At 44.9% G+C, this 23,946-nt stretch overlaps 1 protein-coding gene across 4 annotated transcripts in view; it reads right to left on the reverse strand.

Moving 5' to 3' along the window:
• The window catches only part of PAK5 (p21 (RAC1) activated kinase 5), a 120,714-nt gene that overhangs the window by 25,581 nt on the left and 71,187 nt on the right, over positions 1-23,946 (reverse strand). For all 4 annotated transcript variants that reach the window (XM_081857029.1, XM_081857027.1, XM_081857028.1 and 1 more), the window contains 2 exons: positions 13,407-14,192; positions 1,470-1,964 (listed from right to left, as the gene is read on the reverse strand). In XM_081857029.1, the coding sequence (XP_081713155.1) occupies positions 1,470-1,964; positions 13,407-14,192 (1,281 nt within the window). The remainder of the gene's footprint in view (positions 1-1,469; positions 1,965-13,406; positions 14,193-23,946) is intronic.

Consider the following 23,946-nt stretch of genomic DNA (forward strand, 5'->3'; position numbering starts at 1 on the left):
CCTCATAGAGCCACTCCGGTTAGCGTGGACAATATTGAGATAGATAGATAGATAGATAGATAGATAGATAGATAGATAGATAGAGGAACTGTTGGTTGTGTAAGCCGGTGTCCTCAGGAGTCTGGAGAACATCTGGATCTTTTTGGACCTCCTTGCTTTAGCTTCCTGAACACAACTTTTCCTTCTTCGCCTTTGGCAACTTAGAGTGAGATTAGTAGCTTCTGGGGGCAGTTGCCAAAAAGGGCTGTGGAAGGCTCTGTTTTGTTTGGAGCTAAGGAGATAGTAAGTGGGGGGAGAGTAAATGTTTTTGTTACATAAAGATGGGAGAAGGGTGACTAAATCAAAGCAATGGCTTCTGTGTATGAGAGAGAAGTCCTGGTTTCTGGCTAAGCCCTGACATCCAACAGCTCACAGAGGTGTCTTTCAAGGCATGTGGATACAGAATATGCCTTTTAATGATACTTTGTCCAATTCAGTGCCATCCTTAAGACCAATTAGAACGGATGGGCACAATCTGGAGGCATGTTTGCCTCTAATTTTATTTTATTTTTATTATGTTTCTAGCCCACCTTTCTTCCAAGAAGCTCAAGGTGACATGCCCACATCTCCCTGTTCACCATAGATTCCTTAAAGGTAAAGTAAAGGTACCCCTGACCGTTAGGTCCAGTTGCGGACGACTCTGGGGTTGTGGCACTCATCTCGCTCTATAGGCCGAGAGAGCTGGCGTTTGTCTGCAGACAGCTTCTGGGTCATGTGGCCAGCATGACTAAGCCACTTCTGGTGAACCAGAGCAGTGCATGGAAATGCCGTTTACCTTCCTGCCGGAACGGTACCTATTTATCTATTTGCACTTTGACGTGCTTTCGAACTGCTAGGTTGGCAGGAGCTGGGACTGAGCAACGGGAGCTCACCCCGTCGCGGGGATTCAAACCGCCAACCTTCTGATCGGCAAGTCCTAGGCTCTGTGATTTAACCACAGCACCACCCACATCCCACACATGGCTTCCTTAAAGGTAAAGGGACCCCTAACCATTAGGTCCAGTCGTGACCGACTCTGGGGTTGTGGCGCTCATCTCGCTTTATTGGCCGAGAGAGCCAGCATACAGCTTCCAGGTCATGTGGCCAGCATGACTAAGCCTCTTCTGGAAAACCAGAGCAGTGCATGGAAACGCCATTTACCTTCCCGCTGGAACGGTACCTATTTATCTACTTGCACTTCGTGCTTTCAAACTGCTAGGTTGGCAGGAGCAGGGACCGAGCAATGGGAGCTCACCCCATTGTGGGGATTCGAACCGCCAACCTTCTGATCGGCAAGTCCTAGGCTCTGTGGTTTAACCCACAGCCACCTGCATCCCAGCATGACTTCCTTACCTCTACTTAAAAGCAATGGGCACAATCTAACAGCGTGCTCAAGCCCAGCTGAAATCAGTAGGGTGGAAGCACCTTCCCACACTTCCAAAATGGTGTACCTCGTTGAAGAGCAGTTCCCTCCTTTGCTGCTTCCTGAGATCCATCTTCTTCACTGCAACTTGCTTCCCTGTGTGCTTCTCTGTGGCAATGCAAACGATACCAGTGGAGCCTTCCCCAATTTTGATGAAGTTGTCCAAGTACTCCCGAGGGTCACCAGGGCTCACCACCAGCTGCAAGGCCGCTCGGAACTGCTCGTGAGAGACCCGGGAGGGCTGTTGGTCAGAGGAAGAGCCCCAGCTTGGTGGAGGATAAGCACTTGAAGTGATGCTCGGGGAGCTTGGGTAAGAAGCTGTGGAAATGTAATGTGAGCTTGGCTGGAGAGAAGGCTGGTGGTGATAGTGGGAGAATTTGTGATAGACTGCTGGGTACTGGTAGCCACTGCCTGAATACATGACTTTGCTTTGACTTTGAGGTAGCTTGGTTGGGCCTCGAGGGTAAGTGTCTGACCCAGACAGCGGTGGGCTTACAACCATCTGTGCTCGATCATAATCCAGCTGTGAAAAGAAGCAAGTCAACAGGTAAGCGTGGTTTCACGTACATTGAAAGACCTACATTGGCTCCCAGTATGTTTCCAAGCACAATTCAAAGTGTTGCTGCTCACCTTAAAAGCCATAAAAGGCCTTGGCCCAGTATACCTGAAGGAGCATCTCCACCCCCATCATTCAGCCTGGACACTGAGGTCCAGCTCCAAGGGCCTTCTGTTGGTTCCCTAACTGTGAGAAGTGAGGTTACAGGGAACTAAACAGAGGGCCTTCTCAGTGGTGGCACCCGCCCTGTGGAATGCCCTCCCACCAGAGGTCAGGGAAATAAACAGCGATCTGACTTTTGGAAGACATCTGAAGGCAGCCTTGTTTAAGGAAGCTTTTAATGTTTGATATTTTATTGTGTTTTTAATATTCTGTTGGGAGCCACCCAGAATGGCTGGGGAAACCCAGCCAGATGGGCAGGGTATTAATAATAATAATAATAATAATAATAATAATAATAATAATAATAATAATAACAACAACAACAACGGTCCATAGACCCACAAAACACTTTCAAAACAAGATACAGTTAAAACAACTAAACAACAGGTGAAAGAGACTGAGGTAGTCATTTTGTTATGTCTAGAGCATGACGGTCTTTGTTTCTTGAGACCTCTGAAATAAACTTTGCCACGGTCAGTGTATATTATTATTATTATTATTATTATTATTATTATTATTATTAGTGTTTTCCAAATAATGAGAGGATGTGATTGCTCTTGTGGCATCTCTCGTTGGGCCATCTGAGCATGGCCAGCTCCCTACTCAATATATCTCTGAGGAACCAAATGCTGGCCCCTACTAAGTGGGTAGCTTGATTAGAGCCAATTGGTACTTGGCGGTACCAATAATGCCAAGGTTGCAGGGTCGATCCCCATATAGGGCAGCTGCATATTCCTGCTTTGCAGGGAAGGTTCCCTTCCAACTCTATAATCTATATGCTACTTGTTTCAACCGATACAGAGTAATCTCTTTCAATGAAACACATTATTTAAAGATTAGTAAATGCCACAGCTCAGTGGTTAGGGAAAGGAGCAACTGATGGCTGCAGCTGGAAGCACCTGGTTGAACTCTGGTGCAGGTAGATTGCAGGCAACTGTCATTCATGGGGGGGCGGTCACAGGTTCGTGGACAGCAAATGCTTTGGATGCCTAAGGAACCCTGGCATCTCCAGTTAGAAGAAGAAGAAGAGTTTGGATTTGATATCCCGCCTTTCACTCCCTTTAAGGAGTCTCAAAGCGGCTAACATTCTCCTTTCCCTTCCTCCCCCACAACAAACACTCTGTGAGGTGAATGGGGTTGAGAGACTTCAGAGAAGTGTGACAGGCCCAAGGTCACCCAGCAGCTGCATGTGGAGGAGCGGAGACGCGAACCCGGTTCCCTAGATTACGAGACTACCGCTCTTAACCACTACACCACACTGGCTCAGTTAAAAGGATCTTTGACAGCAAGGGTGGGAAGTAATATAAAAAGATGTCACATAGAGGAGGGAGAAAGGTGGTTTTCTGCTGCTCCAGAGAAGCGGACACAGAGCAATGGTGGAGTCTCCTTCTTTGGAGGTCTTTAAGCAGAGACTTGACAACCATATGTCAGGAGTGCTCTGATGGTGTTTCCTGCTTGGCAGGGGGTTGGACTCAATGGCCCTTGTGGTCTCTTCCAACTCTATGATTCTATGATTCTATGATTCTATGATTCTAATTCTGCCTGTACCCTTAGGGACCATCAGGCGGTCGGCACAGGTGACACTTGGTTAGATGGGCCAGTAATCTGATTTAGAACAAGGCGTCTTCAAATATTACTGATTTCCTCTACTAGATGACTCTAGTAGAGATAATTGCAGCCAATTCTGCAGAAGCCAGATGGAGGGGAGGAATCTGTGGCTGAACTCCAACTTCCATCAACCCTGACCACTGGCTACATTGGCTGCGGCTGATATGGAGGTCCATTAGCTTCTCATCCTTGGTTTTCAGACATAGGCTTCAGACCATGGGTACAATCCACAAAGAAATTGTCCTGCACAATCTGCATTGAACTATCGCAGGTCCCATTCATCTCAAGTTCAGGAGAACTTCCCACTAGATTTCACCCTACATTTGTGTCCTTCTACCATGGGTTGCAGAGCTACTAAACACACATTGTGGGTTGCATAGCTGCTTCCGTAGCACATGTGCTCTTGTATACTGGAATTGCAAACCTGTGCACAGTTAAGGCAGGTCTCATTGACTTGAACGGGATTTTAGGAGTCCCATTATGTACTTTATTCACAGCTCAGGTCTTTACAGTTATTCAGGCCTATAGCAGATATGCCAGTCTCAGCACCCTTCTTAACTGGCAAGATCTTCTCATCAGTGGATATGTGACCATATTATCGCTCTCCAAAATTACAGTGACTATTGTCCTCTCTGAAGCTGTCTGGGTTTTTCTTGCATTTTTATTCAGCCCAAATCTGGGGTGCTGACTTACCCCCCCCACACACACACATTGGGGGGCGGGTGGAATAATGTGATATCGGGGGGGGGCGCAGAGGGCAAAAATCACCTTCCATGCCTCCCACCCCCACCTGGTGGGTCAGAGCTTGCCCAGCAGGCCAGTGTTCACCTGGCAGCAGCAGGGGATGTTGGTCCCCTCAATATGGGGGGTCAGCCCCCGCCTATAAATATTGAGGGCCTGAAGCCCCTTCTGTCCTCTATAGTTGGTGCCCCTGGTTGAAATCATCTAGCGGTAGAATCTGACCCTACAGACTGCTACATACCAAATCTTTTTTAAATCCAGTTATCTTTTGGGCAACTCTTTCCAGGCAGAGGTCCATGCCTTAATGCTCCACATCTGAGCATTTCTGGGGTGGTCCCCCCCAAAAAAAAAGCTTTCCCCACAACCCCCCCCCCTTTAAAGCTGAATCAGAGCAAATGTCTATTCAGTTCTCCCACAGATTGATGTTTGCTTCGATTGTGAGGTTTTCACAGTGGAAGTTCTAGAGCAGCCTTTCTCAACCTGTGGGTCCCCAGATGTTGTTGTGAGGCAAGGAAGGGCTACCCCTATGCTATCCATATAATCAGTTATCAGTAATCAATATATTCATATATGCTCACACATAATCAAGGCTTACAGTATTTTATAATCCATTTTGAATCAAAGGGAAGCTGTGCCTTAGCTAACTGCATACTGTTTGAAACAGCAAAATTAGGAGCCGACCTTTCCCCTACAAACATCCGTGTACCCTGGACAAGGGGAAGATGTGAATCAGAGATTCTGGTACAAAATCCCCTCAGATACAGGCTAAACTAATCCACAGAACAGGAAGGGAAAACCACAAAATCTCCAAACTCCCTGTCCTGTCATAACTAGGGGAGAGGTTAGACAGAGCGTCACTGCAAGCAGCGGAAAGCAACTAGAACTCCATGCTTGACCAGTGCTTGACCAGGAGCTGGTAGCATGGCAAGAAGCTTGCTAATTGGCTAATTTTCGCTGGCAATATCGTGACTGCCTCATGGTTGTCTCATAATCTATGATTTGCTGTGATCTGCTCAGGTATAGGACCTCTGGATTTCTGTCGATCGGGGTCCCAGTTCCTTTTGGAAGAGATTCCAAACTGGGTCCTTATTGCCTGGCAATAAACTTCACCTTCTTATTCTCCATTGCTGAGTCTGCCTGATCCTTATTTAACACCAAGCGAGTACCTGCTTACGTTCACGTGCTTCAGTTGAACTACAACTCCCATCACCCCTAGCTAGCAAGGCCAGAGCTCAGGGGTGATGGGAGTTGTAGTCCAACAACATCTGGGGACCCACAGGTTGAGAACCGCTGCCTAGAGCCACAAGAAAAAGGAGTTTTAAAGAGCAGACTATGACTGGAAAGAGTGGAGAAAAGCTTAGTGTGGATAAGACCTTTCCCTTTCATACTGTTAACGTAATAGGAAGAAGTTCCTTTCATCTGGCCAGCCACTACTGGGGTAAGTCTGATCTGCTCTGATTCTAGCTGTCAGTGGTTTGAGCAGAACAGCTGCTGCTGCTGCCCGGTCAGTCTGACAGCAGGATGGAACACAACACAGTGCAAAGAGCATGTGCCACGTAAAACTCTGATACATTCTCTCTTGCACCCCCTGTAATGCGTGTGAATAACCGTTTCTTGTTGGGGTTAGAGGGGATATTATTGCACAACATTGATTGGCATTCTGAAGCCTGTGAAACAACACAGTTTCCTATCAAATGAAAGTCCACCGTGACAGATTGATGCAGCAGCATCTGTTTGTACAACACACAACCAATTTCCCTGACTATTCCCCTTGTTTTACTAGGCAGGAGATGTTTCATACTGTCCACAACAGTTCAGAAATAGCTTAGTTTACAACCCAGTCTTCAGAACAGAAATCCTCCCAACCCCCCTGTGAATTTGTTTCCCTAATTGCAGAATCGTAAGTCTTGGGCTAAGAGGGATTGTATCCTTGTCAAAACTTTTCCTCGTCAAAAACTGAACAGTGACAATTGCTGGCATTTTCATGTGCCTAAGGATAATAATTTATCAGAGGCCATACATTAAGTCAGGGGTGGTGGAATCTGCGGCCTTCTAGATGCTGTTGGACTCCAATTCCCATCAGCCTAAGCAAGCATGGCCAATGGTCAGGGATGATGTGAGTTGTAGTCCAAGAGGGCTGCTTAATGCACTCCTGCATTAAGTTCAAAATGAATGAAATTGCAATGAGTTGCTTTAGCATATTCCTGAAAATGAATGGTGATTTCCTTTCTACCACATACTAGATTATCAACTAAAGGTTTAATTGTAGATGTAAAATAATTTGTGATCTGATTAACCTTTGGGACTGAAAAGAACCAGACAAAAGCTAGCTACTGGATAGCTCAGCCAGTAGAGCATGAGGCTCTTAATCTCAGGGTTGTGAGTTGTGAGAAGACTCCTGCATTGCATCTATGATTCTAAACTCAAAAGCATGAGGCTACTGAAGGTAGCTGAGTACAGGCCATTTGATAAGAATCAGGCTTAAAATAATAATAATCAGTGGCAGTCTTTGCAAGATGACAATCATGTTTTACATTTATGGTTAATCAGATTTGCTTGCGAGAGTTTAGAATTCAGACTACTTCATTCTTTGTTGTTGTTGTTTTAAAAAATGTCCCACCTAGCTTATTATCCATTTATTCTTCACATTCTCAAATATTCTTCTGAGCCAGTCTGAGGAAATTGTACCTATGAGGGTGCAAGATTAACAACAACAGAAAATGCAAACCATTTCTGAAAAGGAATAATTTTCAGCTTTGTTCAAAGCAAAAGAGCTTGGGATAATGTGTGTAACATCTCCGACGTGGGTGGGGGGTTTCGACACAGACTCATGATGTAGCACAATTACAAATAATTATAGCTGTGAATTTATTTAATCAATCAATTTCAGTGGTGGCGCACAGGGAGGACAAAGCTTAGAGTTCTTAAACAGCTCTCCATTGCTAGTTTTACTGCTGGCTGGCAGCCAGGAGTTCCCTGATCCATGTTAGTTAAATGCACATTAATCTGAATTTGGCAGTGTAATCAAGGATCCAACTGAACTGTGAAATTGAATTCTGCAGTGGAACATCATTTAACCATTTTATGCTAAGACTGCAGGGTGGGGCGGAGGCGAGAAAGGGAGTTCGCCGCAGCATCAATTTGTCACTGTAGGCTGCTGCATGGCGCCGGAGTGTTTGTGAGTAGGGTGTACTCAATGGAGGAAGATAGATTTAATGCAGAGATTAGCGTTTGGCAAACTCTCGTGTCCGGCGGACTCGCTCGTCTTTTAATCTCACAGCAAGCTTTGATGGAAAGAAGGCTTCCTGCAAGCTCAGAAGGAGTATCTGAAGTGTAGAGCTGTCGGGCTTCTCTTTCTCAAAGAAGAGCGCTTCCAAAGGTTCCAGAAACTGCTGACTATTCACCAAGTGCAGAACCGCCAATTGCGTTTTAGAGCTGCAAATTTCAGAGATATAAATGAGCTGGGTGCCGGCAACAGACACGTGTGATTATTTCACCCATGAATTAATGGCAAGCTGCTTTAATGAGCTCGCTGTATCTCGCAAAATGACAAAGGAGTCCATGTTTGCTGGGGATTGGGTCAGCACCATGCTTAACATGGGAGGCTGACTGCTAATAATTTAAGTGCATGGATGGCTGCTTCTCTGACTCTTCCTCTAGTGCAAGACCTCTCAGTTTCAGTTTTATTTGTACAAGTGGAGTGGTGGCTTGCATTCATAAGGAGAGCCTCTCTGGAAGAGGTCGAGCCTATTCCATATTCTGTTGCCAACGCTGATGAGCATCTCAAAAAACCCTAGGTATGGAGGAAAATAATGGCATTTGTCTGTCACTTTGGCTGAAGGGACCAATTGCTCTTTTGGGTGGTAGACCTTCCAAAGATCTCTGGTTCATTAGCAGGCCTGCTCTCTGTTTTTTTTCTGAGTGTCTGAGGCTATACCTTTTCAAACTTTTCTCAGATCATGACAACTGAAAGTTTGAAAGCCAAAAATGAAGGAAACCTGGCTGCAACCAAGCATGCCTTGAAGACGCCCATCCCTGGACTGCTACAAAACCAGATGTAAAGTTGATATCCTACCAAGGTAGCATGGGTTCCTGTAACTTCAATGTGAGAATCTGGAATGGGCACAACTTTGCAATGCAGAAGCTGTTATATTAATATATATTTGTTTACAACCATATTCCACTGTTCTTCCATGATGGAATTCAAGCTAGAAGGCTTTCCATCTGGCCTCCCACCCAGGTAGTAACTGGACACAGATCTGCTTAGCTTCTACAAGGTTCTCTTTCATGTGACTTTAGACCACATCTTGAGAGGCTTTGCTGTGTTTGCTTTTTAATTATGTGAAGAACTATAGCAATTGCCTTCTCTCTTTCTTTCAGATCATTGAAATTAAGCGTGTCTATCTGCCAGTCCTCTTCCACCTTTTAAATTAATGGTTACAGGTTCTCTCCATGAGAAAGCTCTTGACAAATATCCAGCAAATTATTGAGAAGAGGTTGGTTGGTAATTATTCTGCCCCCTCTCCTCCTTGTCTTTTGATAATGATGTGGACAGCTCACATGTTAGATAGAGTCTAATTACCTTCCCATGTTAGTGATTTGAAATTTACTTTAATGAATTGAATCACCGTTAGCATTTTTTTTAAAAGGCATGGCCGACTACAAGAGACAGGTTTAAGGAAAAAAGAAAAACAAAACAAGCTTTTGTAAAAATGCACTCATGCTTATATTTTACACACACTTTTGACTCAAGATGCTCCATTATTATTATTTTTGCTTTCTGTGACATGCGTAACAAAAGATAATCTTGACACACCTTAATTCTAATCAGGTCTAAGCATAGAGATCCACAGCATTGCAAAATCCAAAGCGTGGCATGCACTATACGTATTGCTTCATTGCATACTTCTTTTTGACATTTATATTTTAATTAATCTCCCAAAGGAAATTCTTTGAATGACTGAAGAAAATGGAAAGAGGTGGAGGGAAGGGAATCTGATTGTTCAGGTCCAGGTCAGCAGAGCAGATTAAGTTCTGACAAGAAATCCATCAAAAGCACAGCACTGAAACGGAACATGCTGCTGCTGCAGCGGCGGCAGCAGCTGTGCTGCCTATTCTCTGTGCAAGGCAAGCAAGACTGTTCTCCCTTTGGCACAAAGGGCCTTTCAGTTGCTAGGAGGTGGATATCCCTCCTGCTTAAAAAACTCATTTCACTTTTTTTCTGGGGAGGGGAGCGAAAGTGAAATAGAAGGTACAGGATGAGAATGCAACATCAGCAGCAACAAGAAACAACCATTTTGTACACTTCGAAAGAGCAAGGTGTAAGAGATTGCTGGGGGTGGGTGGGGAGTGAGCCAGCTGATTCGAATGCAATCGAAAGCGCTGATCCAGAAATCCAGCCTCTGTGGGTACGTAGGCGGATAACTGCGTCTCTGTAGAATAGCAGAAGAAAACAGACAATGGACATCCCCACCCTGACATGTTCAATTAAATAAAATGAAGTGCAGCTCTCCCACCCCATGTAGCTGATTCACTGAAATGAAGACTGACTCAGTGGGCATTGTGGACTGCAGTTCAGGCATGTGATGAAATGTGTCACAGAGCCCGTAGCCTGCCCAACCACTGGATTCGCCATGGGGCCGAACTGAAATGCAGAACAGGTTCAGAATGACAACTTGGAATGAATGGGAGAATGTGCCGACAAGCACAAAGAACAATAAACTTGTGGGATTTCCTGTTGCAAGATGCAGTAGTGACGGCTATCGGCTCAGATGGCTTTGCAGGGAAATTAGACAAAGTCATAGATAAGCAGGATAGCCAAATGGAAGTTGGAGCCTTAGAGGCAGTATATCTCTGAATGTGGGTTTGAGGTTTTTTGGGAGGGGAGGCACAGCAATTCTGTATCCAGGGCAGCTGTCTTCCAGCTCCATCTGGTACGCAGGCTGAGACCCTACCTGCCTGCAGACTGTCTCGCCAGAGTGGTGCATGCTCTGGTTATCTCCTGCTTGGATTACTGCAATGCGCTCTATGTGGGGCTACCTTTGAAGGTGACCCAGAAACTACAACTAATCCAGAATGCGGCAGCTAGACTGGTGACTGGGAGAGTTTGCTGGGACCATATAACACCGGTCCTGAAAGACATAAATTGGCTCCCAGTCCGTTTCCGAGCACAATTCAAAGTGTTGGTGCTGACCTTTAAAGCCCTAAATGGCCTCGGCCCAGTGTATCTGAAGGAGCGTCTCCATCCCCATCATTCAGCCCAGACACTGAGGTCCAGCTCCGAGGGCCTTCTGGCGGTTCCCTCACTGTGAGAAGTGAAGTTACAGGGAGCCAGGCAAAGGGCCTTCTCGGTAGTGGCGCCCACCCTGTGGAATGCCCTCCCATCAGATGTCAAGGAAATAAACAACTATCTGACTTTTAGAAGACATCTGAAGGCAACCCTGTTTAGGGAAGTTTTTAATGTTTGATGTCTTATTGTGGTTTTAATATTCTGTTGGGAGCCACCCAGAGTGACTGGGGAAGCCCATTCAGTTTGGTGGGGTATAAATAATAAATTATTATTATTCTATTATAGCATGGGAGGGGAGCTGTCCTCATGCCCAGATTTCTGGGCTTCCTCAAGATGTCTGGTTGGCTTCCATTGGGAACAGGATACTGGATTAGATGGGGATTGATGCATCAGGGTTCTTTTTATGCATTTATGGGTAGAGTCAGCTCATATTGTACAGTTCTAAAAGGCTCAGTTAAACTAGCTCTTACTCTGGAATAAGCCTACAAAGTTCACCAGGATTGTGCTGGGGGCAATGGCATATATTGCTGCAAAAGTCTTCTCCGTAGCAAAGACTTTAACTATTTGCTTGTATCAATTGAAGCTCAACCATATATGCAGCAATAGCAGCAAGGTATGGATTTGCTGTTTCATAAGGCTTGCTCGTGTCTGTGCATTTAGGCTATTATGTTCCATGCACATGCTCAGGCACTTGGCAAGGAGAAATATTCAGTCTAGAAGTAGGAAATGGTTAACATTTTCGAAGGTCTTCAGGATGATATTGATGTCACTGAAAAATGTCAAGGGAGCTTTACAGAAGAAGGGGCAAAATTTAGATACCGCCATCCCCAGAGGTAATTTAAAAAACAAACCTTAACTAAAAATAATGATGGGGAGCTAAATAATCTCTGTCATTAATTGATTTTTAGACTTAAACCATCACCATTTCCCCTGAGGAATACATCTGTTGTTGTTTTTTCCTTATGCAAAAACACTATTTGTTTTGGAAATCATAGACTGGTTGGAACAGACGGATGAAACAGGCACTGCAATCCTATATCTGCTGACCAGGAAGTAAGTTCCATTGCACTCAATGGGTCTTTACTTCTGCATAGTCATGTAGAGAATGGCACTGTGAATCAGAAGCATCATTTTGACATGGAACACTCAGATATGAGATGTATTTTTGAGAAGATGTGCTCAAATCCTCATGGGAAAAGGCTTCAAACGACTGAGTGGGCCCGGTGCGTGTTGTGCCTGCATGATGTCACATCATCTGGAGGAGCCAGTCACTGAACTGACAACATGTGATCCATGTGACATCATGCACACACAATAAGGGGGGCAGCCACTTTCCAACAAACATTGAGGAGGGCGAAGACACATTGGCCCACTAGAGTTGGGGCACCTGGCTTCATGAGAACCATGGCGTTGCTCGCAGGAGAAGCTATCAAGGATCTACAGGAGGGATGGGGAACCTTTGACCCTTCAGATGTTGTTGGAACGCAACTCACATCAGCCACAGCCAGCAGGACCAATGGTCAGTGATGGTGCATATTGTAGTCCAACGACACCCTTGATCTATAGGCCATTCTAGACACTGCATTGAATGTGTGGGTGCCGCCCCAAACAGCAACCACCCACTGACTCCCTCCTCTTTAACATATTGGAGAACTTACCTATTGGAGATCTACATCACTGGATTTCGCTTGTTTGCGGTGGAGTTACTAATGACATAAAGTTAGGACCCACAACAGGCAAATTCTATTTAACGTAATGGGAAGTGGGGTTGGACAGATAAACATTTGGCTATTATTATTATTATTATTATTATTATTATTATTATTATTTTGCAGCTGTGCATTTAAGTGTCCTGTATAGGGATGCCACAGCAATTGGACCACCCTCATTTTTGCTATTTGTCCGACTGTCCTGAAATGCAACCTCTTTCCACTGTTGTCTGATTTACTATCTGCCAGGAAAACAAATGATGATTGGCTGCCTGGGCAACTTCTTCTGCATGATGGCGGTCAGTGGGGGTGGGGGTGGGCAGGGGGCAGTAGCTGGGTATGGAAACTCTTGTACCAGCTAGCCAAAAATGTATAGATCATTATGGGATGCATACTTAGATTCCCATCCAGATGCACCTCCCATTGGAAGAAATGAAGTGAACACCCATATTTGGATACACATGGGGTAGCTGCTGGGGAGGGACACCTAAAAGAACAGATATCTGAGGCTCTCTTCAATTAGATCTGATATTATGAAGCAGATAGGTGGAATTTTTTTTGGCAACAAATGGATTGGTTTTGAACAAATCTAGTAATATATGTTGGCCAAAAAACAAACGAACAAACAAAAAACCTATCACTGAACTACACAGCTCGATTTAGTGCCAGTACCAATTTTTAGAAGTAGCACTGGAGTTCCAATCGAACCATAAAAAATGAGAAACCTTCACATATATTCAGAGGCCTATGTGCAAGAACCATTCATCTCCCTGGGAAGAAACCAGGTCTTTTGTAGGACCCACAGGAATACTGGGGCTAAAATCAGATTGCAAAATAAGTGTTCAACTCCAAATACTGAAATGACCACAACGTCGAAAAGGTTGACCTGTAAAAGTTTACCTTTGGAATGCCTGCTGCGGTTTCTGATAATCGAGGGTAGGTATATGAGCTATACGAATGGCCTTGCTGATGGGACTTAAAAGCACTTGCTCCATAGGGCATGATTGGCTCTTGGAGACCAGAGCCTGACCTGGACCTCTGTCTCATGGCAGGTTGAGGGCTTGTCTGGTTTACATAGGATGACTTTGGCCTTTTGTCATAATCATCCTTGGCCCAGTCGCTGTCACTGTACTCTAGTCTCTCTCCTGAGCAATGACTGTGAATGGAAGTCCTAGAAGGAGTGAAATGAAAAGGTTCTTTATAATCCAGGGACGATCCGCTAGGAGCCCTCTGATATTCCAGCTTCAAACCACCATACTCATTCAGTTTGCTTTTCGTTTCCATGTGAGCATGATAATCTGGCAAGAACCTAGAGATATCAGACTTCAGGGGCTTAGCTTCTGAAAAATACATTTCGCTGGCTTTCACTTTCGCCATGTGCCCATTTTGCTTAGCAGCACAGCTGCCCCTGGAATATCTGTCCAACTCTTCCCCATGAATGCTCTTGTCTCTGTACTTTTCGGCAAGGAAGTCTGTAGCAGTCTCCGACTCACTCGAATACTGAGAATACGTGATGTAGCCATTTTCCTGCTGGTGAATTTCGATGTGATTGGCATGTCCCAGGCGAGGGGTGGGAGGGCTCTCCTTCCGGAGCGAGTTGGAACGTGTCACGGAGATATTGTCAAATTCTTCGAGCAATCCATTGATTGAAGTATCCTTGCAAGGTTTATTTCCTCTAACGATGGTCTGGGAACAGAAGATAGCTTTTGATTAAAGACCGTCTTAGATTTCATGTTACTGTGATAAAACTATTGAGCAGAGCAATTTCAACAATGCGGCGAGTAACAGGGTGATAGCCTGCCATGTCCCTCCATCAAATGTAACATTTTAGGACAAAAAAAAGGCCATTTCCTCCTAAAGATGCATTATTGCATACTGTTGAAAACTCCATATACAAGTAGAGACTATTATAATAAATTGCTACTTGATGCCAGTCTGTACCAGTGCCAGGCAAAGCTAACAACTAGTTTGCCAGCATGCAACTGAATGAAAAGAAATCACTCCTCAATTTAGATTTACTTATACAAGTGGATATGGAGCACAGGATGTCCGCTTATTATTGGGCACTTTATTCTTCCCTAAAAAGAACACTTAAGGTAACACTACCAAGGCATTGTGAGACAGAAGGAAGAAAAGGAACAAGATATACAAGGGATACTTTTCTTTTTGGCTCTAAACAGCTTTCATGGCATCTCAAACTGAGCTTTATTAATCTGCTCACTTCTCACAGGGCCAGAAGCCTGGAAATAGCTAGAGTGCCATACTGTCAGGGACTAGACTAAGGGCGAATGGTGGAGACCGTCCCCCTCCTGCTGCACTTCCCAGAGAAGAGGGAGACAGTATAGATTTAGAACAGTGGTTTGCAGAAGGTCACAGTTCAGAGGCTGCAGAGGGGAGAAGCTGGGAAATAATGGGAGAGGAGGAAGAAGAAGTACCAAGTGAGAGACAGCTAACAGATTGTGTGTCTTTGGAAAGCACGCCAGACCCTCCCTCTCCCAGCTCCTGGCGGGCTTTGAGTAGGAGAACAGAAATCTCAGAGGCAGAAAACACAGATTAATTGATGTAGGAATGATGTATAATAGGAGAGATGGAGGGTGCAGGACTTTATTCGAAGCAACGCCATTGTCTGAGAGAAGACATCCTACGTCTCCTTCTGTGAATATTGAATAAATTACCTTGGAAAGAACGTCTTGTTTTCCCATTTCTGGCAGCCAGCTGTGAGGGAGGGTGATCGGATTCCCGGAAGCCTGACACATACCCCACAAGCGTCCTGGTTTTCCAGGGACAGTCCGAGAATTATGAAAGCCACCCTGGCTTCTGATTTGTCCCTGTTTCCCCCACCAGTGCTGCTGCTGCCAAGCTTGGGGAGGAGGATGAGTCGCCACTTGTCTTGAGCGGTGGCAGTGAAAGAGCATCCCATTACCTCTCCATGGCTGCCGCAGCCAGCCTCCTCCCTTGGCCAGTTCATAACAGCAGCTGGAGAGGGGTTGAGGAGGAGGAGAAGGTCTGCCGCCGCTGGGGCCCACCCCCATGTCCCTGAGGGGCAAGCAGAGGGTAGGGCTTGCACTGGTTTCTCTTTGCAATTACAAGATGGTGTTGCTGTTTTGTAGCTTTTGATACTGAAACCATAGGGTCGAACGAGGTGCGGCAGATGTGCTCCCCTTTGACTTTGAAGCCATTCAGTAATGTGACTGTGTTTCAATTGACAGCCCATTCATATTTAATTACCACATCATAAAACAGCACGATTGGCAATGAAATGCTTTATAATTTAATGCAAGACTGAAGCACCCAAGGGAAACCCACTTCCCTTGTGTCAACATGTTGCTCAGATACAAGGGCCAATTTAATATTCTCCCTGTGTTTAGGCTTTAAAGCAGAGGAGATTCTTCTCGCTCTCTCTCCCCTCCCACCTTGCTCTCCCTCCCTCCCTTATTTTGTCTGTGTTCGTAGATTCTCTCTGCTTCTCTGAGCAGAGAGGAGGACCCTATGGAGGTACGAGGTTGCTCTGCATACAAAATGATTTATTCCCCCTTCCTCCACCTGAAACAGTTCTTTTTCATTTGTGCCTTATCTGGGGTTGTTCACCCCACACACCACCTCCTGGAGGAATTCTGAAGACACCTTCGCTTACTTGGCCCTGAATCCTGATGAAAATCCATGCGTTGAAGAGAAAGCTACTCCTTGCGATAGGAAAAGAGATGGGAACAGGGAAGAGTGTGATTTGCACAGATACTGCGGCTTTGTAAAGGCCTCCTGTAGCTGACATGGGCAGTGGGTGACAATGGTTAATAATAATAATAATAATAATAATAATAATAATAATAATAATAATAATAATCTGTGCTTTTTTCAGTCCTCTTTTTCTAGAAAAATAGCACTAATAATAATAATAATAATAATAATAATAATAATAATAATAATTGTACCCTACTGATCTGACTGTGTTGCCCCAGCCACTCTGGGCAGCTTCCAACAAATATAAAAGCATAGTAAAACATATGCTTTAAAATAATTAAAACTTCCCTATATAAGGCTGCCTTCAGATGTCTTCTAAAAGTTGTATAGTTATTTATCTCCTTGACATCTGATAGGAGGGTGTTCCACAGGGCAGGCACAACTACCGAGAAGGCCTTCTGCCTGGTTCCCTGTAACTTCACTTCTCTCCGTGAGAGAACCACCAGAAGGCCCCCGGAGCTGGATCTCAGTGTCCGAGCAGAATGATGGGGGTGGAGATGCTACTTCAGGTATATAGGGCTGCGGGCATTTAGGGCTTTAAAGATCATGGCAGGAACCAGCAGCTAGGAACCCTCCATGTGAGCATCAAAGGATGGGCCCTTCATTTGTGGAATGATCTCCCCAGGGAGGCACAATTTTTATCTACATATTTGGGAGCAATGACTTTTCTCTTAGCCCAGACTTTTGACTCTTAAACTTAGGGGCAGCACTGTGACCTCTTTTAATGGGGTTGGATTAGTTAATCCTGCCTTTTGATTTTCTAGCTGTGTTCTTAGGGTTTTGTGGTTGTTTTTAGTTGTGTGTCTTTTTTAAAAAGTTACTTTGGATCACTTTGTGAGAAAAGAAATCATCATCAACAACAGGGCCTTGCCTGCCTGATGGTCATATTTGTTGGATACTTGCAAACTGCATTACACAGGGCAGATGTTTTTAAAGAAAAATCAAGACAGATTATGCTTTTGCTTTTTAAATATAAAAAACCCCAAACCCATACAAACGGATTCATTTAGAGCACAGTTGCTAATCTTCAGTGATTTCTCCTCCAAAAGGAAACCAAAGCTTGGTATCACTTGCCTGTGGGACTTCTTAACACTCAAGGATGTGGGGAAACTCAGTAAATTTATGGTAACTTCCAGATATCATTGGACTCTATTCTCTACCACCTCCAACCAATGTGGTCAATGGTCAGGGATGATGGGAACTGTAGTTCAAGAACACCTGGAGGGCCACCCCCTTCATAATAGTATAACATCCCAAAACATTGTTGCATGTTCCCCATACTGCTAAGCACTGAGAAGTCCCAGGGCAGTGCTATGGGAGAGTTCAGTTTCCTCTTTGGAGGAGGAGGAGGAGTTTGGATTTGATCCTACCCTAAGGAGTCTCAAAGCAGCTAACAATCTCCATTCCCTTCCCTCCCTACAACAAACACCATGTGAGGTGAGTGAGGCTGAGAGACTTCAGAGAATTGTGACTAGCCCAAGGTCTGATCACCATATGGAGAAGGAAAACTCTTATCCCCAACTTCTTCTGTCTTGCAGGATATCTTTGGGAGAGAAAAAGGTGAGGAGATTTCACCCCTCCCATACCCAAGAATCTCCTGAGAATCTCCTGAGGTCTCTGCTGACTCTACAGAGAGGAGGAGCAATGTACTGCTCTCTACTTAATTAGTCAAGTGAGTCAGTCTCTGTGAGAGAGAGAGAGTCAGTCAGTGTGTCGGAGAGAGAGTGCAAGAGATCGTGTTTATAGATAAGATTGCTGCTAAGAGCAGCTGCAGGCACTCAGAATATAGCATTGATTTATGCTCAGAATATTTAGCTCTGTATATAGTCTTGTATTATAGCTGTAGTTATAGAATAAAGGAGGATACTTTACAGAGCTGCTCTCCGAGTGGTTTATACTCTGCAAGACTCTGCAAAACGCTGCTGCGCAACGACTGTATAATTGAGACAGTGAATCCGGTGCTCTCAGCTCCAAGCTGTGAGTCCACAGCACTGTGACCTGTTCCTGTGGGAAAGGAGGTCTCTGGCAGTGCTACCCAGCTCGCCTAGCCCAGTCGGGGCTGTAGTGCATGAGTCCAGTTGGTACACTGGCTCAAGGGCGATGCTGACAAAAGGCTCAGGAGTAAACCCTACACAGATCTGGAGTGGAGTCCCTAAGATGGTTGGATGATGTCTTGAATGGCTCCTTCTGGCAACTCCTGCAGCCAAGCTGGTGCCAAATGTATCACTCTGCTTTCCATTGGATCACATCAGCATGGCCAAGAGGAGGGATCTGGTCATCTGGACAGCCCAGGATCTCCAGACGCACTGCCCGCTGGAGGCACACTCCATTGTCTCCCCATTGCCAACAACACTAGCCAGGCATAGTTGCAGGCAAGCGGCATATATTCTCCTAGGAGGTGAGCTGAAGTGGTATCTCACATCAGACCTTACCTAAGAACTTAAGAAGAGTCTGATGGATCAGACCAAAGATCCATCTAGTCCTTCACTCTGCTCTCACAGTGGCCAACCAGATGTCCACAGGAAGCCCACTGTCAGGATTCAGGGAATCCTACCCCTCCCATGGTGGCAGCAAAGAAGCAGATAAAACAAGAAGAGTTCTTACCAAGTAGTTTATTCAATATTCACTGCGAGAGACAAAGGAATGCGGTCTCTCCCTAGGTAATGGCATTGCTCCAAGTAAAGTCCCACTCCCTCCATCTCTCCTATAGTACGTCACCCCTGTGCCAGCTGATCTGTGCTTTCTGTTCTACTTCAATGCACGCCTGGTCCTAGGAGAGGAGTGGTGGTCACGAATGCATTCTAGAGACACTGTCAGCTGTCTCTCCCCTGGTGCTTCTCCTTCCTGCTACTCTCCCAATATTTCCCAGCTTCTCCCCTCTGAACTATGACCTTCTGCAAACCACTGTTCTAAATCTATACTGTCCTCCTTTTCTTGGGAAGGTGCAGGAAGAGAGGTGGTGGTGGTTCCTACCATTCCTCCTCAGTCCAGTTCCTGACACCTACAAGCCGAGCCTGATCACAACCGCACCATCCCCCATTGTGATTCCCAGCAAAAGGCTTGTGCTTTCAACATGCATTCATAGCCCACACACCCATTTTATTGTTTATAACAATGAGTTCACTAGAGGTACAAGATGCTCTCAAAGAGTTTCAAAACGGGGGCAGGGGGCAGGACAAGAAGAGGACATTGTCCCACATGGCACCCCTGTGCATAGCGAAAGCACGCACCGCCCCACCGTTTCAGCTCCTATTTGTTATCATACCTCTATCTCTGACGAGTGCTAAACAGCATGCATTAATGCAAACTAGAGCGCAGCTTGGGAGATATCAATATTGCAACGCTGAGTTATGCCACGCCTCTGTGGCATAGCGACTCTCATACATTAAAATCAATGAAAGCCAATCTCTTTGAGTTAAAGCCCACTTCTCCTTAAGAGCAGATATCCTCTGCTTTCCATTGCTTTCTGACGAGTTCCGGCATTTGTTCTGGCTGCCGGTGACAATAGCCATAATTCATGGTGTTATGTTAGCAGCCTGTTCTCTAGTGATAAGCTATAATGGATCTGTCTGCAAGAACAGCTGTCTCGCCATGTTACAAAGAGGAGATGAAAAACAGCTCCTGTTTAAAAACCACTGTATTAACGCTGACTATAATGAAGTAGATGATTAACTGCTTTGCCCCAATAAGAACTCAAGTTAAGCAAATAATTCTATATTTTATGTTGAGGATGCATTCCCTCTTTTCCCTTAAAAAAACAGTGTATTTCTAATCGTGCATTCAAAGGACAAGTACCAACTAAAATGGACAAACACATACACACATGCAACCATTCGTGGAAGATTCCTTTGACGAGCCTGGCCTAAACGCCCCCATGTATAAGAGGGCGGGGGGACTCAAATTCAAGAAAATGGAGGGGGGAGAGAGATGTATCCATGTATAAGACACCCCCCCCCCCCAATTTTTGACATTGTTTTTTAGGGAAAAAACCTAGTCTTATACTCAGAAAAATACGTTAATTAATGTTCTCATATTAATTCATGAATATTTGAGGGGGAAAGAGGAGCTTTTTACAGAGGGAAAGGCACTTACATCCTTAAAGATAATTTGAGTATAAACAACCATGCCTGACTTCAGAAAATAGCAAATGATAAACTCCCCAATCCGCCATTAATATAAAATGGCTATCACAAGCGGGTGCCAGAGTAATTGGGCTGGACTGAGTTCTGACGCCAACATTATAGTTTCTTTCTAGCAGACCATTAACTCAAACCCATATTCTGTCTGATTCTGTCCAATTTTATTTCTGTTGATGGGTGGAGAGGGGGATTAGGGCTGAGTGAAAATGGCCTCCCAAAATTCTCCATGCTGTCTGTAGGTGCTCAAACCGGGAGACAGTATTTTGCCAAATGTTCTCTCTGCGGGGAGATGGGAGTTCTCTGCAGTGGGGATAAAAAAGAAAATTTCTGGAAAATTTCTCAGAAAACAGTCTCCTGAGAAATTCCTCTTAAATACTGAATGGTGGATTGGTGGATATTGGTGGATGAAGAAAGCAATGGGCTAAGAGTGGAGGAACAGAAGGAGCAGGACAATCTTTGCCCACCTGGTGTCCACGGGTCATGCTGTGGTCTAAACCACTGAGCCTCTTGGGCTTGCTGATCGGAAGGTCGACAGTTCAAATCCCCATGATGGAATGAGCTCCTGTTGCTCTGTCCCAGCTCCTGCCAACCTAGCAGTTCGGAAGCATGCCAGTGCAAGTAGATAAATAGGTACCACTGCGGTGGGAAGGTAAACAGCGTTTCCGTGTACTCTGGCTTCCGTCAGAGTGTTCTATTGCACCAGAAGCGGTTTAGTCCTGCTGGCCACAGGATCCAGAAAGCTGTCTGTGGGCAGATGCCAGCTTCCTCGGCCTGAAAGTGAGATGAGCGCCGCAACCCCATAGTCACCTTTGACCGGACAAAAGTGTCCATGCATCCTTTACCTTTACCTTTTACCCTTCCAGATGTTTTGGACAACAATCCCCCCCCACCAATGCTTCCTTTAACACTATGAAAATAATATTATTATTAAAGATGTTTCTGCAGTTGCACCCAAAACTGATGAATGGTGAAACTGGGGAGGCCATTTCACTCCATACTGGCCCTCCATTGAGCACAGTGGGACTTTCCTCTGAGCAAACATGAATAGGATTGCATGATAAGTCTCCCTGATCCTTGAGTTGTGCACAGCCATGTTAATGCAATTGCTGCTACATCCACATCCCATGTAAAAGAAGTGAAGCAAATCCATCACATTAGACTAGCTGCCAATTTCAATTCCATATGCTAGTACTACATATTAATCAAGCATATAGATTTGCCCTGGCAGAGTTGGCTCCACAAGCGGTTGAAAGACCCTTAGAATGGTGAGCAAGGCATCCCAATTCCTCTCTGTTCCTGAAAGAAATCATAGCTTTGTATCTGGGGCATAATCCCTTCTGCTGTTGCAGTCATACCAAGCCACACTTCTGCACATTGTAGAACACAACTTAGCATTCAAGACTAGAACCATTTAATGATTATTATATGCTGTCTGCATAATATCAGTTTCACACTACCCTGCTGGAGACACGGGGACTCACTAAGCACTATTTTACAGACCCCAACACTTGCATGTATTGTAACTTCCTGTACAGCTTTCCCCAGTTCTATTTGCTAGAGATGGATAAAAAAGCATTTTAACTGCTAATGTATGAAGGAAACACCCTGCCTCCTTCCAGTCTAATTGCTCCCTGTATTTTCAGTTGGGAGGGGGGCTCCAGATGTCCTTTTTATTGTGCTTTAGTGATGATTTCCGCCTCCCCTTCCCTAGAGGGTATAAAAGCCATACCCTGCCTCCCCAGCTGGAGGAGATTGCATTATCATCAACCTTGGATTTCAAGGACGCCACCCCTGAAACCGTTGTCAAGCCATCATATTTTCAGTTCAGTCAGAGAGCCAATGTTTATGAAACTAGGAGGCTTTTCCTCATAGGGAACAAACTAAACTGAACTGCAGCCTGTTTAAACCCTCAGTGAACTCCAGATTGCTGCTGAAGCAACATCTGAGCTCTTCTTTCATAAGCTATTAAGCCAAGCTCCATTGAGAGCTGTCCAAGGTCCTGTCAGTGACTGAACTTCTGACTGGCCCAAGCTGGCTGTGATCACCAGCTAGAATAGATGAATCTGCCTCTATTCTGGTTAAAACCCTCTTCTGCTGCCTCCCTTGTTCAAGGTCCCAAACGTATCAGGAGGCGGGTGGCAGAGAAGTACTCAGTCCCCAGCAGAGCATCTTTTGCTGCCAGCAGGTCAGAGAAGGACAAATCCCAGAATCATTGCAGAGAAGATGTCTCCTTGAGGATTCTGGGACTTGTAGTACCAGCTTCCAAGTGGGAAAATATGTCACACTGGAGATTGGGAGCAGCCTGCCTCTGCTGCCTCCTGCTGCCTCAAGGAATGATCTTGGGGCAGGAAGACACAGAAGGCATGGCAAGGGTTATGATGAGAATTCAACTGGAGTGCTCAAAAAAAATCTCCTATCCCTTATGGAGGGAACAAGGGGGCAATCACACATCCTAATAAGCATCGGATGTGTTGCCTGTTCAGATTTTGGAATTTGCATACATCAGTTGCAATCTCAGATTATGAAGTGAGAAAGCAGTCCCTTAATAAGAGTAATCACATGCAAATGACAACTTCATAACACTGGATTTATTTTAAACAAAACTCTCACCACATTTCTGTTTAAGCAGATGACGCCTTATCTGCATGCTGAAACACTTTCTGCTGCCACCTTGTGTTTGGTACTGAGAGTCCGCAATTAGCAATGAAATATAGCAGTGACTTTTATTCCTTTCTTTACAGGAGCGACAATTTAGCCAAATGCCCCAACGGTGAGATGAAATCATCTCAGACATTTTGGAAAGTTTCAAAATCTAACAAGATTAAAAAATTGAATTTCAGAAAACAATCTTGATTTTTCATTTCATTTTTTTTGGGGGGGGGGGGTTAAATTTGTTAAAATTCTGATTCTATAGAACTTAGTCCCAGTTATGCATGCCTAGGATCAAAGCTTTCCTGGGAATATTTTTCTAAGATTAATATGATTCCTGATCATATCAAGCCATGTTGTCCAATACTCAAAGAAGTACAAAATTAGTTTGACATGGCTAAGATGGTTTTGGATTTGCTTCTCTCAAACAGCAGTTCCACGGCCACATGTCAAACTGCTTTTGAAACTTTCCAGCGTAGATTGTCGTATGGCAAAGGTGGAGAGGAAAGGAAAATTCTACCTGGTCTTTGAGCATTTGTAACTTAGCACTTTAGATCTGGGTCAGCTTCCTGCAACCTTGTGCCATTCAGACGTTTTTGGACTACATCTCCCATAATCCCTGCTGTCTGGGACTGATAGGAATTGTGCTCCAAAACATCTGGAGGGCATCAGGTTGGGGAAGGCCAATCTAGATCATTGCTTCTTCATAACAGAACCAGTAAAACATGTGGATGAGCATTCTATCACTACTATTTGAGGTGTTAAGACAGAGTAAATGAAATAAGATTTTGCAATGTGCAGCTTACTCGTTATTTTGTGGCTGCTTTTATGGAATCAGTAGGGCAGTGTCATTGTAGGTTGGCATCAATACATTGGGGAAATCATCAGTCACTCAAATGACACATTCAAGAAGG

The sequence above is a fragment of the Podarcis erhardii genome, assembly GCF_964252035.2.
Source record: "Podarcis erhardii genome assembly, chromosome: 3".
NCBI classification, from domain to species: Eukaryota; Metazoa; Chordata; class Lepidosauria; order Squamata; family Lacertidae; genus Podarcis; species Podarcis erhardii.